The sequence below is a fragment of the Nymphalis io genome, chromosome 15 (assembly GCF_905147045.1).
Source record: "Nymphalis io chromosome 15, ilAglIoxx1.1, whole genome shotgun sequence".
In the NCBI taxonomy this organism is placed as follows: Eukaryota; Metazoa; Arthropoda; class Insecta; order Lepidoptera; family Nymphalidae; genus Nymphalis; species Nymphalis io.
Window position 1 is genome coordinate 1,633,722 of NC_065902.1, and position 14,394 is coordinate 1,648,115.

The 14,394-nt window shown below is 30.9% G+C and overlaps 2 protein-coding genes across 2 annotated transcripts in view; both read left to right on the forward strand.

Annotated features, from left to right (window-relative positions):
• The first annotated feature begins 1,626 nt into the window (after positions 1-1,626).
• Positions 1,627-9,297, forward strand: LOC126773725 (putative carbonic anhydrase 2). Its single transcript, XM_050494824.1, has 5 exons — positions 1,627-1,801; positions 5,250-5,962; positions 7,902-8,021; positions 8,496-8,702; positions 8,974-9,297. Exons 1-5 carry the CDS (start codon positions 1,781-1,783, stop codon positions 9,170-9,172), a joined length of 1,260 nt encoding a protein of 419 aa, XP_050350781.1. The 5' UTR covers positions 1,627-1,780; the 3' UTR covers positions 9,173-9,297.
• A 2,290-nt stretch (positions 9,298-11,587) lies between these two features.
• Positions 11,588-14,394, forward strand: part of LOC126773717 (unconventional myosin IC) — a 37,172-nt gene continuing 34,365 nt past the window's right edge. The window contains exon 1 of the mRNA XM_050494811.1: positions 11,588-11,934. Within this exon, the coding sequence (XP_050350768.1) occupies positions 11,828-11,934 (107 nt within the window). The 5' untranslated portion in view covers positions 11,588-11,827. The remainder of the gene's footprint in view (positions 11,935-14,394) is intronic.

Sequence of the window (14,394 nt, forward strand, 5' to 3'; positions counted from 1 at the left end):
GCACTTCCTCTTCCTATTTATTTTATAGCCAACCAGATAGAAGTTCTTTTAGACAAAAGTTTGCCTTTGTTATGCTAAGAATAGTTATTTCGAAAAAAAAAGACAAAAAGTAGATTTTGTTAATTTGGAAACGTAATATATTTTCAAATTAACTTTACACATAAAGTACAATTTAAAATACAAAAAAGTCTATCAAATTTAATATAAATCTAAAATAAAATTAAATCGGAAAAGATGATGATAAAGTGGTTAGAAATCGTGAATCTTAACCAACGATTGCGGTATTATATATATATCTTTGACTGCCTCGTTGGTCTAGAGACTTATTCTATATACAAGTAGAAAATTCTCAGTAGCGGCCCGGTAAAGTCCAGGTCCAGACCGAAATCGGTCTAGAGGACTTTATTATTATAAATATCTTTATTGAATGATATTAACACAAAGAATAAAAAACAAATAATTAGATTAACATTTTTCTAATTCGTCCATTTATTTTTGTAAATTATTTTTATTTAAAAACTTTAAGAACGAAGCAAAGGAATTAAGAAATGCTTAAAACACAATTTGTATGTAAAATAATTTTCCCTCACTCATGTTCTTGACCAATTTGCTCAAAACAAAAGAAAAATATTAAGACTCCCAATCATTAACAATATCTTTTAATCCAATCTTCAATTGTGTGAACAATAACTATTTAAATTACAAAATAAAATGTTATTTTAACAAATAAAATGCCTTAAATAATTAGTACAAAACACAAAAAAATTGTTGTGTAGTCAGTACTTTAGCCTCGTGTTTTTTTTTTTTTTGTAGCCAACTTCTAATTTCTTTACCATTAACAACTTTGTAAATAGGGTTTAGAGATACAAATATATATAATAACAATATATGAGATAGTTGGTTAGCCTATTTATGCATACGATTTTTTTAAGCCCCGACGTTAAAAGTGGTTTTTATAAGTTTAACGTGTATATCTGTGTATCAGTCTGTGGTATCGTAGTTCCCAAACGAATGGACGATGTAAATGCTGTTATTTTATTTGAAAACTGATGTGTGCGAGATGTTTCTTAGCTATAAATTATGAAAATCTCTTCAGGCGTTTGAAGATCATCAGTTTATTTACTATATGATAAAAAGATCTAACTAACTTTCAGAGATCCGATTGATTTGAAATTGCGGTCCCAACGCGACCAACAAACACATTTGATTTTTTACTTTTTAAGAGGCTTCTTGGAGGGTTATTTAAATTAATAATTTTATTGATAATCTAACCTTTAACTTTCTTAACAAAACCATTATATATATTATGAAAATATTTATCTGTATCTATTTGCCCGTAAACAAGACAAGAATTATAGTAAAATCCAAGCTGATTCATAAGCTGCCGTTACGGATATGATTCGCCTAACGTCTGAAAAATTTAAAATATTAATGTATGAAATACTCTACCAACCATAACGAACTTCAAATCCGTGTACCCTATTATCCATGGCTTGTACCATTACCATGGGTAACCTTCAATATGTCCAACATTAGGCTCAACGGACGGACACACAAAAAACAATTGCTATAATTATTATAAGTGGCGGACGCAAGCACTGATGCCCAGTTCGCTATACGCAGTCGCGGAACGTTAGCGTCATTCGAATTTTTTTACACTGTCATAGATAAAAAATGCATAGCAGATAGACAGACTATACAATATTGTTTATTTATAGTAAACAGGTTCTGTACGCGGTCAGTGCCTTGTGCTGAGATGCACTAGTGCATTCGTCTCAATATGGAACGACTTACGATTTTGGTATGTATTAAAATTATTCCTTACCGATATTTATTAATGTGTTTTCAATAAATAACAATTTTATTTTGTTGGTCCAATGACTGCTTCAAGGATTTAATTTTGTAATATATCATGTACCCGTATTTATTTTATTATAAAAATATTTTTATTTCTAGTTCATTATAAAAGTCGAATATATATAAACTTATTCATGTTTATAATTTTCTTAAAAAATCAAGTATTTAATACTAAGGTATTAATACATAAGGTACATAAAAATGTCTGTACATAAAATAAATTATAATAAATACTATTAAGGTACATACACATTTATTAAACATTATTATTACATATTTTATCACCTTTTTATCTTAGAATTTTTTAAATGGTCTGTTAATGGTAGGCCCATGTCAAAAGACAATTATTGATTTGATTCCGATATCCAATTTTTTTTTTTTGATATATTTGGCATAATTTAAAAACACAAACTTAATAAATACGAACTGCTATAAAATGTATACCTGGAATTAGAGTTTTTAGACTTTGGAATGAATTCATTTGTTGAGTAAAATATATGTTTGAATGTGTAGTTATGTACATACACGATTTATAGCAGTGCGTAGGAAAGTAGGCAAAGAAGCGGGCAGTGTCAGTATGCAAATATATAACTCCTTCGAGATTGCTACAAAAGTATTTCGTAGTGTTGTACCTCGTTTGCTATTCGATATCCGGTATATTTGATCCTTCTGTAACCAGCCGAATGCGAAAATTATTTAGACGACTGACGATTGCCTATTGTTTCTTTTAAACGCACAGGATATTTTATCATTTACATGAAAGCCTTAAATATATATATGAATAAAAATAAAAAATACTATTAGGATGTTTTTTAATTAAATTATAAACATTTTTTATAATCATTAACATTTCGGGAAACTAACCTTTATCGATCCAGGCAGACAAAAATGAATAAATTTGTTCATGTTATGTATGGTAATTGGTTTAAATACAAGCATGGACTAGAGTGTGAACGATTGTATTTTGAATTTTGACAAAGCCCTAAAAATTACCGAATGTACAGTTCAGTCTTAATAGATTTTTTTCCTTTCACCGTCATATGTTATGTTTGACAAATAACAACCGATTATTTACGAATTTAAAAGCACTCGGAACAAAAGAATACAAATACACGAATGTTAAATACATAATCTCTCTCTCTATTAGTATTAATATACCTTTTTTTTTACTTTAATTAGATTAAAAGAGTAACTACTGATCATAACTACCCTTAATGTGGTAGATTCTTCGTTTCAAACCTGTGGTGGCTTTATATAGCTACATTTTATAAAACAAAGTGCCCCCGCTGCGTTTGTCTGTTTGTACGGTTACGTGTATATTTCGCCAATGGGCGGAATTCACGAGGAATATTCAAGTGTATAATTAATTAATGTTTTGTGTAAATTGATTGTTGGAGATGTCGGCAAACATCATGCTAACTGCGAACTTTTAAAGGGGTGCACCATTTAAACCAATAGAGTTATATATATAAATGTTACGATATAAACGTTATATATAGACCCTTATTCAACCCGTGTGAAGTCGGGACGGCTAGCTGGTTTAATTTGATCTTTAAAAATGACGATTCAAAAGTAATGTAAATGCCTATTGGAATTAAAGTTTATTTTGATTTTATAATTTGAAAGCTGAAACTATATACAAATACGTTATTAGTTGCATTCTAAGGTATAATGCTAACCTTTTGTCTACTGGTAACACTGTAATTATAAAACGATTTCAAATGTTACTTATGATAACAAATATTGATGAAACAAATAATGCTATTTTATTGTAGTAGGCGTTTATAGTGTCTACTCAGTCTGACAAAATACACGCCAGCTGTAAAATTTTAGTTTTGAAATAGTTTTATTGACATAACCATATCGAAACGACTGCGCAGTTTATTTCAGTTGTTAGAATCCGACTTAGACCTGACTACATATTATTCGTATGTAAAAATCATAAAAATATAACATAAAAATAACTAATAAATGCAAAGATTACGTAAATGGCTACAATTGCATTCATTGAGCATGACCTCTGAAAACAATGGTATGATGTCACGTAGGGCTCCGAATGCAGGCCTTGGGGTAATTACCGTACTATTGTGATTTTTTTCGTCCACATTAAATTAATTATACTACTCATAGTATCGTACGTGAATTTTCTGATAGAACTGCGTACATAGAACAGCGAAACAAACCTAGAAGTGACAACAATGGTATCCTATTAGAAGCTTGGTACCTTGAGCTTTAGTATATTCTGACTTTTGCTATTGGAAGCAGTAAAGATAAATCAAATTTTCAATTTTAAAATAAAAGCAATTTATGAATTACTTTATACATTGACATAAAATTAGCTAAAAATAAAAAGATGTGCAAAATAATGACAATCTTATTAAAATTTATACTCATTTTATATATTTTCTATCACTTCCTAGACCGAAATTATATTCGTTATTATGAAAATATTATATATTCATTTTGTAATACTATGTAATGTGTGAATAGATGATACAAATGCCGGAAACAAAACAACGACAAAAACAAAAGCGAAACGCTAATTACTAGCGCTATTAAAAAGCACATTATTACTTGATGCAACGCGAACCGATTATAAAATTGACTGATGTTATCATAAAGAAGTACAGTTTTATATAAATTAAAAGTGATAAAGGAAAATCAATCTTAATTGTCGATTTTTAAAAACTATATTGCATTGCAATATTTTATCTGAAACTGAAATAACATTATGTTCACATATATGCGATTATAACATGTCGTATGTTATATAATAAATTTTCTTGTATTTAGGTTTTGAGGTTTAGAACGATATGTTGATATTGATATATTATACAACGTATGTCTATATAATAACTATTAGCTTATAATAAATCTAACGGTACTACTAACTGTGGTAACATTTGGAAAGAATCCATCAAGAATTAACAACAAAATAAATAAAATTGCGATACTAAATATTTAAGGTTTCTCAGTCAAGAATGCTCAGTTTAAAATTTTTCGTCAGCTTACAATTTCGTAAGGTTTTTCATAAACGAATGATGCTTACGTATGTCCTATGGCATTTTAGATTTCATATTAAAATAATTTACCGGTGGTAGGGCTTTGTGAAAGCCCGTCTGGGTAGGTAACACCCACTCATCAGATATTCTAACGCAAAACAGCAGTACTTGTTATTGTTGTGTTCCGATTTGAAGGGTGAGTGAGCCAGTGAAATTACAGGCACAAGGTACATAACATCTTAGTTCCCAAGTGATGATTAGTGATGTAAGCGATGGTTAACATTTCTTACAATGTCAATGTCTATGCTCGTTGGTCTCCACTTACCATCGCCTGGCCCATATGCTTGTCCGCCAACCTATACTATAAAAAAATACAACATTTTGTTGCAGATTGTATCAATCGCAGTATGCATTGTGCAATGTAAAGAACAAAGCGAAAGTGTATTGTCTGCTGTCCTAACCCCGGCCAAGAATCTGGTCCGTCAAGAGAGAAGTTACTACGAAAGATATGGATACGGACGACCGTATGACAGGCTAGATGATAGACCGTCAAGATGTGGGCGATGTGATGATGACGATGATGATTATGACAGGGGACGCGACAGAGACGATGACCATAGATCGAATAGACCAACTTATAACAATAGAAACGATAGAAACAAAAACCACGATGACGACGACGATAGAAGATACGACAATGATAGGAAGAACAGCAACAAAAATGGAACGGATGATGAAAATGATGATAAGAAACGTCCTTATGATGATAAGGATAGAGACAAACACTATAGCAGTAGGAGAAACAAGCACAAGAATAGATACGATGACAGAAACAGATATAGGTTCGATTATTACGATAGATTTCTAAGAGATCCATACAGGGATAGATACGATGAGGATAGATACTACGACGATCCGTATTCAAGACGACCTACCTATGACAGATACCCGGAAAGATATGATGATTATGGCGGAGGTTACGGTGGTTACGGCAATGCAGGATACAGAAGACCTTATTATGACGATAGGTATAATAGAGGAACAGGATACGATGATTCTTTCGGAGGATATGGTCCAGGAGTAGGAAGGGGTCCACATGAAAGGTGAGTTATATTAATTTAATTAATTATATGTGTTATAAAAGGTTTATTTCAGACTTCATTTATTTTGCTGTTAGTAACAATTATCTTAAATACTAGTGTTAGTTGATTTATTATATAGTATATATAATGATACAAATAATTTATACCAATAATGACGATTTTCTACCGTTAGTTTTCAATTAGGTCAGCGAACAATGACATTGAAATCCCAATATCATTGTCGCGTCAAACACATCAATAGTCGAATTTCCAACGCTTTCCCCTGAAATTGTTTCAAATTATCCACACATTGAATGACCAGTTAATAATGGAAACGGATTATTGTAACGGTTACATCCTGTGGTTGACGACATTGATTTTATATTCTATTGAATTTCTCCTTTATTGAAATTGGTGAAAATTTCAAATGAAAACACTTTTCAATTACATTACATATCTGTTTCTAGAATTATTATTTTATGTTTTACTAAGTTTATTTAGATTTAAATAGGAGATTTTTTTATTTAACTAACTTATATATTTAAAAATATCGATACTTTACCGAATGCCGAATAGTGAAGGCAACTGACGTCTTGTTTGGTTGTGCCGTAGCCATTAAATCCAGCAATAAATCACTTGTTTTTTTTGTTAACAAAGATTTATGACCATAAATAAGTAACAAAGTGCCTTTTAATATACAACTAAGCGGCTATAATTATACCCGATTAGACATAATAATAATTTATTAAAGTAATAAATTTTATGCAATATAATTAAATAAATAAGAACTTTAATTCAGTATTTTTTAAAGCAAAATTTGTAAGAAATGTCAACCATCGCTTATAGCCAATGCGCCACCAACCTTGGGAACTAAGATTTTATGTCCCTTGTGCCTGTAATTACACTGGCTCACTCACCCTTCAAACTGGAACACAACAATATCAAGTATTGCTGTTTTGCGGTAGAATATCTGATGAGTGGGTGGTACCTACCCAGACGAGCTTGCACAAAGCCCTACCACCAGTAAATCTATGTATATGTATCTTATTATTTTCTGAACACGTTGACCGAATTGACAAACCAAATGGCACAGAAGCTCTTTTTTGCTAGCTTATTAGGCAGTACATTCCAAAGCCATAGACTTACATTTCGGATCGGAGCAATAAAAAATATAGGGTTTTAAAAGTTTGTAAGTAATCAGTGTTGTAATTTACGTTCGTATTTTTACACGCGCGTGCGCACACCTTTTACGAAGACATTATCATTACTACAATAAATATTTACATAATTGGTAACTTGTTAAATCATAAAGTGTATAAGTATTCAACACAGTACAAAACTGTATTACAACTATTATATGTATGTATATAAAGAAAATTTTGAACTACAATACATCAATATTTATTAAATACAATCTTATTATTATAATTAACAGTCTATTATTATAGCAAATGAGTCATACATTAGAACACAATTGAGATTGTGGCGTTTGCAAATGCTTAATTGAAAATTATATAAGTGAATAAACAGTAATTTAATTGTTTTATTACTTAAATAACTAAGAATACACGGCGTCATCTTACTTAAGTTGTTAAAAATAGCCTCGACTAACATGTTTTTGCTGATAAGAATATTTTGAAGGTTTTCGACCTACAACGGTAATCATTTTTTATATACCAATTATATTATTATGCTAATAGGATTTAAGGAAACAGTTAAATTGGTTTTGAGTATGTAAGAATATTTGATGTATCTTTTGATGAGTTTTATGAAAGGTTCGCTCTACTCTAGTTAAATGTTAATAATGTACTCCTATTGAAGGTAAAAGTAACAGTCTGAATTTATCCCAATGCAGGGCTAAGAGGTTTGGAGCTTATTCCGCCACGCTGTTCCTATGTTCTATGTTTATATAATATGACTTATTATTATTTAAACATGGTAATAAAATTAGCTTTATCAGTTTCAGACCCTGGGACGAAACATACCGCGGTCAGGCAGGTTGGGATGCGGGTGGTAGGGGGTACTACTTCGCGTCTGGACGACCAGATGCGGGTACGTGGGGACAGCGTGAATACTCTAGGTAAAACATCCCTACTACTAACTACTTAACTTTTATGTCTAAACTACTCAACCGACCATCATAACATTTTGCATACACGTTGTCAGAGAAGGATACCAACACCTGCACCTCTCTCTCTCTTAACATCCACGTGGACAAAGCCTCGGGCTTGAACCTATAATATACAACTGTGCGGAACCCCTAAGCATTAAGTCTAATAATAAATGTTTATTATTTCTCTGTTAAGTAATTCTCTAAAATAGTTTGCTAAATAAATTAAGTTTCTTTAGAGTAATCAAATTATGTTCTCTTCTTATTTTATATATATATTATATTATTTTACATATATATATATATATATATATATATATATATATATATATATATATATATATATATATATATGTAAAATAAATATATATATATATATATGTAAAATAATATAATATATATATATATATTATTTCCGCCACGTTGGCCACGTTGTAATTTCAGACCTGTTACATCTGGAGGCGGTTGGCAGAATGTAGGATATAGTGGATATGCAAGCGGAAGTAATGGATACTCAAGCGGCAACAGCGGATATCCTGTATATCGTGGCGCAAGTGGATATGCTGATGGGTACCAGGACTTGAATGTCGGATACGGACAATCTAGTGGCTGGCGAAATGTTGGCGAGCGCCGACCCTATAGAGATCAGAGGTATGACGTCATAACTTAAAAATCACTATATTCTGTAAGACTTGACTTCAGTTTTTGTCTACCGTTTTGTAATTAACTAACAACTTTAAGCTGGCCAAAATAGATTGAGCGTATTATAAAAAATATTAAAAAACTTATTTTAATGAAATAAATTATAAAACACCGATGTAATGTAATGTAAATATGTAAGATGTAAGACTACGGGTATTATTATAAAGAAAAAAAATGTTTGAATATATTTCCTATCATTTTCACAAATCGCTTGTTTCAGTGGCGTAGAAAACTTGGATAAACGAAAAACGCAACCATATGACAGCCGTTACGGGCAGAACCAACCTGGTCAAAGTCAGATCATAACATATCAGCCAGGAACTTATACACATAGCAGTACAACGCCTTCAACGAGCTATTTATTTCAACGGGATGATGAAATAGTGACAAAAGCCGAGACTACCGTGCCGCCATCTTAGATACGCCATTACATATAAAATTCCCGCCACCATTTTCCCGCCTTTATTTCAATCGATACATATTATTTTGTACTCTAATGAAACAGAATAAAAATTTACAAATCTTTTAATTTGATTGTTTAATGGCAAAGAAGTTTTTATAGCTTATTTATTACACATAAAAAGAGAAAAGCAAAATGTTTTATATGATAATTTGATATTAAAATCCTTGAGGATCCAATAATATGTCATTCAAAAACTCACTTTTATTAAAATACAAGTTATTATTTAATATTGTGTTTTTAAACAAATATCAGTTTGTATGTAACAACGTTTAAATTATGAATTAGACATATAAACAATTTTATCTGAGTCGTCTCAATTACCTATTTTAAGCACACAACACTAGAATGGGATTTTTTTTATATTATAGGTAGGCGGACGGGCAAATGGGCCACCTGATGGTAAGTGGTCACCAACGCCCATAGACAAGTACATTGTAAGAAATGTTAACCATCGCTTACATCGCCAATGCGCCACCAACCTTGGGAACTAAGATGTTATGTCCCTTGTGCCTGTAATTACACTGGCTCACTCACCCTTTAAACCAGAACGCAAAAATATTAAGTATTGTTGTTTAACGGTAAATTATCTGATTAGTGAGTGGTACCTAGCAAGACGGGCGTTTACAAATCCCTATCACCAGTAGTTTAGATAAATAAATATTTTTGGAATTATACAATGCATAAAAATGGATGAATATTGTCTTTAAGTGAAGGTCATCGAGTGACAGGCACATGACCGAGCAATGACAGAGAACTAATAAGGTTTCATAGCGAATTTGGAACAATGTGTTACTAATGAAGTATCGTAATCCCCAATTATCATGTACTCGTAATAATGCTAATCATGTTCGTAAAATAAACTTTGCCTCCAATTTAATTTGTTTATTGATTTCTGAAAGTTATTACAAATAAATATTTTCGTGTGATTGGAATTCTTATGAAACGTTATAAATTATATATCTTAAAAAGGTATTAATAATATATCCTGGAAAATCATTTACATACGGCCATCTGATACTACTATACTATGCAGAGCTTGTGCTATGGAAACCAGACAAATGATATACTACTTTTCTTTTGTACATACATACATATAAAGATAATTTATACAACAACATTATCATCGAAGCCATTGTATCCACAGATGTATGGTAGCCAGGTCGACTACACTTGTCCAGATCGATCTGTGTTTGACTTATTACGTTTATACTAACATTTTTAAGGTCTTGCTCGATGCCATCTAATCATCTGAATTTAGACCGGCTTATGTAAACGTTATGTAAGATTGTCATTTCAAATGCGTTATGATAATCGTGTACGTCCGAAGCAGTAGTGTCTTACGCACACACAACAATAGAGAGTTTTAATTCTCTCTTAAACCCTTTGTTATAATTTTCGATAAATTATCAATGCATTTCATTTCTCAATACATTTTAAAGGCCGGCAACGCCCTCAAGCCATCAAACGCCTGCAAGCCCTCGGGCTGTTGCAGGTGTCTATGGCCGGTAATAGTCACTTTCAATCAGGTGAGCCTCCTGATCGTTTGCCCCCTCTTAAAAAAAATTAAAAAAGAAAAAATTTAATCATGACTTTTAATTTTAACGTTGTTTCAAATATGCACACATAAAATTGTATATTTCATCGGTTGTCGTACTATAAGGTCGGATTTTTCATAAGGCAGCAGTACAGCTTGTTGTGAGGATTATACTGGCGAAAATCTTATAGCCCGTACCTATTAAATGGCAACTTGTCTCAGAATGAGACTGAGAATCTCATTATTATACTGTACTTGCTAGTTAATTTGTGTTTAATAAAATAACGTGTGAGATGAAGTTCTGTCTCATTGAATCCATCTGTATTGAGGTGGCTTGATGGAATAAGCATACCCTAATAACTTACTAGTTATTTTTATTGAACCAGTATCATTACAAGCGCAAAGGGCATAAATATTAGACGTCATTTGCGTCACATTAACGTTGTACGTAAAGGCTTATATTTTATTAACAGCATCAAGGGGCGAAATTAACATTTGACATTGAACTGCCTTTTTCTAAATAATAAAAAAAAGTTAAATTCTACTAGGCCCTACCTAAATAAATATCAACGCAACGTACGTTTTCTTAAGCTAATGTTCATTCTGCAAGTGCAAAATAATATATTTAATTTTAATGTTAACTTTATATTTTATAAAAATGTCTGTACATAAATATATTTAATTACTTATCGAAAAATATCCAACAACCTTCGCGATTCCCAATCGATTCATATAATCATATCTATAAAGAACGTGAATTATAAGCGAACAATTAACGATATGATAAAATGATTAAACCTATCTACTTGGAGTATGCCAAGGAACCGACCATTCCGCCCAACATCCTTGTAAGTTGGACGACGCTTGTAGAAAATAGGAGACATTAATTTTGAATTTTAATAACGGATTACTTCAAATTTAGTGGTTTTAGTTTTTATATGTGCTAGCAATGATAATCTGTATTTGTCTTTCCTTTTAATTAATAATTAAACTGATCGTTTTTTTTTTCTTTTTTGTTAAAGTAGAGGAAAAATAAGTACAGATTAATTAGGGGCCAGTGCATAAAATACTATTATAATGACGCAAATAGACTCAGTGCAAGTGGCAGAAAGTTCTAGCCCTTCGGCCGTACTAGTTGTTAATGGAAATGCAGAAAATACGCTACAGGCGCCGGCTAATAAAGCGTAAGTTCTATTTTTAAATATTTTTATTTTGAATTTGGCAGCTTAAACTTAAGATAAAGAAGTAAAATTTAAAAAGTATAAAAATAGATAAAAAATATACTTCTTACGGCGCCTTTTTTCATACATCGTTAAGAAAAAAGTTTTTTAGTTGATGAATAAATTTATTTTTAATTTATAAAAAGTTTTCTTTTTAAATTTAAAATGCCCTTGATATGATTTAAAATCAATTAGCGTTAGACTAAAGACATACATTTTTATCGCTAATAAAGCAATAAATGATACAACAATATCGCTTACGTAAACGTTACCTATTATTAACGTTATCTATTGAGTGTATTATTTACTTGTAATTGTAATTTTATTAAATATTTCTGATGAGTTTATACCTACATATGTTTTTCATTTAGTATTAACCTGCTGTTATTTTATATATATATATATAAGCAAAAAGACGTTCAGAAACTCAGATAAATATTTTTATAGTTGTAGACCTAGAGGGTATGTTCTGTCCCGTGGATATGAATGCTAAATGTTGCGTATCTTTAACAGAAAAAGTTAACTCGTCATATATAAATAATAATTTGTGATTCTACCTGGAAATAAAAACATGTAGGCGCATTATAAATAAAGAAAGTAAATCAAGATGCAGAATAAAAGATACAAGTCATAGCCGCACAGTCGTAGACGCGGGCGGAAACTAGTTTATGATAATATATTAAGAATACGTTGTTTATTTCTATAACGAATATCCGATTCGATACACGCGCTATCGTTTACACCTTTATGGTACAAAGCGGCACTTTTTCGCAAGTGCCGAAACTAACAAGATTGAACATTATTTGCATCACGCAAGTATTCGGGAATGATTCAGAAACATCCATGAGTTTTCTAAACCAATAGACGTTTTTAAATAATATTTAAAAAAATCCAAAATAGGCATTATTTGGAAGATACCTAACATTAAATTGTCAGCCATTTGATGAGTAATAAAAAAAACATTTAGACGCCTTGAAATGTCTTTTTTTAAATGAAAGTCAACTAACGAATACAATTATTATAATGTACTATAAATTTTATTTAAAGAGCATTAAAAAGTTCAATAAATTCGTCATTCGTAATCTGCATTGATAATGAAATATTTTATCAATTACAAATTGCTTTTTAAATATATGTACCGGCGGGTTATAAAAATATCTTTGACGAATAAAGTTTCTTCGTATTTATAAGTCAGTCACTAGGCGTTTCACTACTAAGTTTTCTGTTTTCCATTTTATAAAGATCCGATGAAGTTTTTAGGGTTGGTTTATGCCTTTAGCCAAGAAAAAAATCTTGATTCATATATTACGTGTAAGGAAACGGGGATTCGCGTAACTTTGTCATGTTTTCAAATAACTACGATTTCGGCTAAGGTCATATTCAAGGAAAACTGTGCAGAGTATTTAAGTGCAATAATTTAAATTAAATCAACGAAAATACAACTATCGAAAAAATGCTTTGCTGTTGAATAATATATTCATATAAAATATAAATATATGTATAAATATAATATTCTTATGTAGTTATTAAAAATAAACATTATAATAAAAGATATATCAAACAAAAAATAAATTATTAATGAAACTTTGTACACAATCATACAAATCTGAGTAGCGTATAATAGTGGCAGGATTTTGCTTAATTTTTTTATATGCATATATCCAATCGGACTAAGAACTAAGATTGCGTGGATAGCCTCTTTCATCCAACTATCCCTTGGCTTTAAAAAAAATTGAAGAAAACGCCGTTTCAATTTGAAAAAAACTGTAATAAGTTCTTAATCAACATAAAAAGATTGCTAACAAACATCAATGAAAGCACTATATTACACATACACAACAAACCTTGTGGGTCTAATTTATCGGGAATTTATCTTAATTGAGCGTGCATTCAGCGACGTCAGGGTTGACACGGCTAGAGGTTACAGAGAAGAAGGTAGACTTGTTTCAAGTAACAAGCCGTTAAGTTAACATGATTTAGAATTAATTAAAAAGATATTTCGAAAATAATTTGGAAGAGTTCATTATAAATACTGAAGAAAATAGTATTAAAAGTAGTTTATAAATCTTTTTTTTTTATTCTCGTATGAAGGCTCTTATAAGCATTCGAATTGGCATGATACAATATTAAACTGAATGTAATGTCAGTTATATTAAAACTTGAATTAGAAGTATGAAAATTAACATGTTATTAGATTATTACGTAAAGTAATAAGCTATAAATCGTAACTGCAAATACTACGTTTAGAGTTTATATCACCACGCCGGGTGGGTGGGTAGAAACACATTTAGGTTTCAATTTTAATTTTTCCTACACCGCTGATCACAAGATGATATATAATATAAAAACAAACTACACACATAAATGCAGTGGTGCTTAAGCTCATTTGAACCTGACATATTTTGGCTAAGATCCACGAGATCT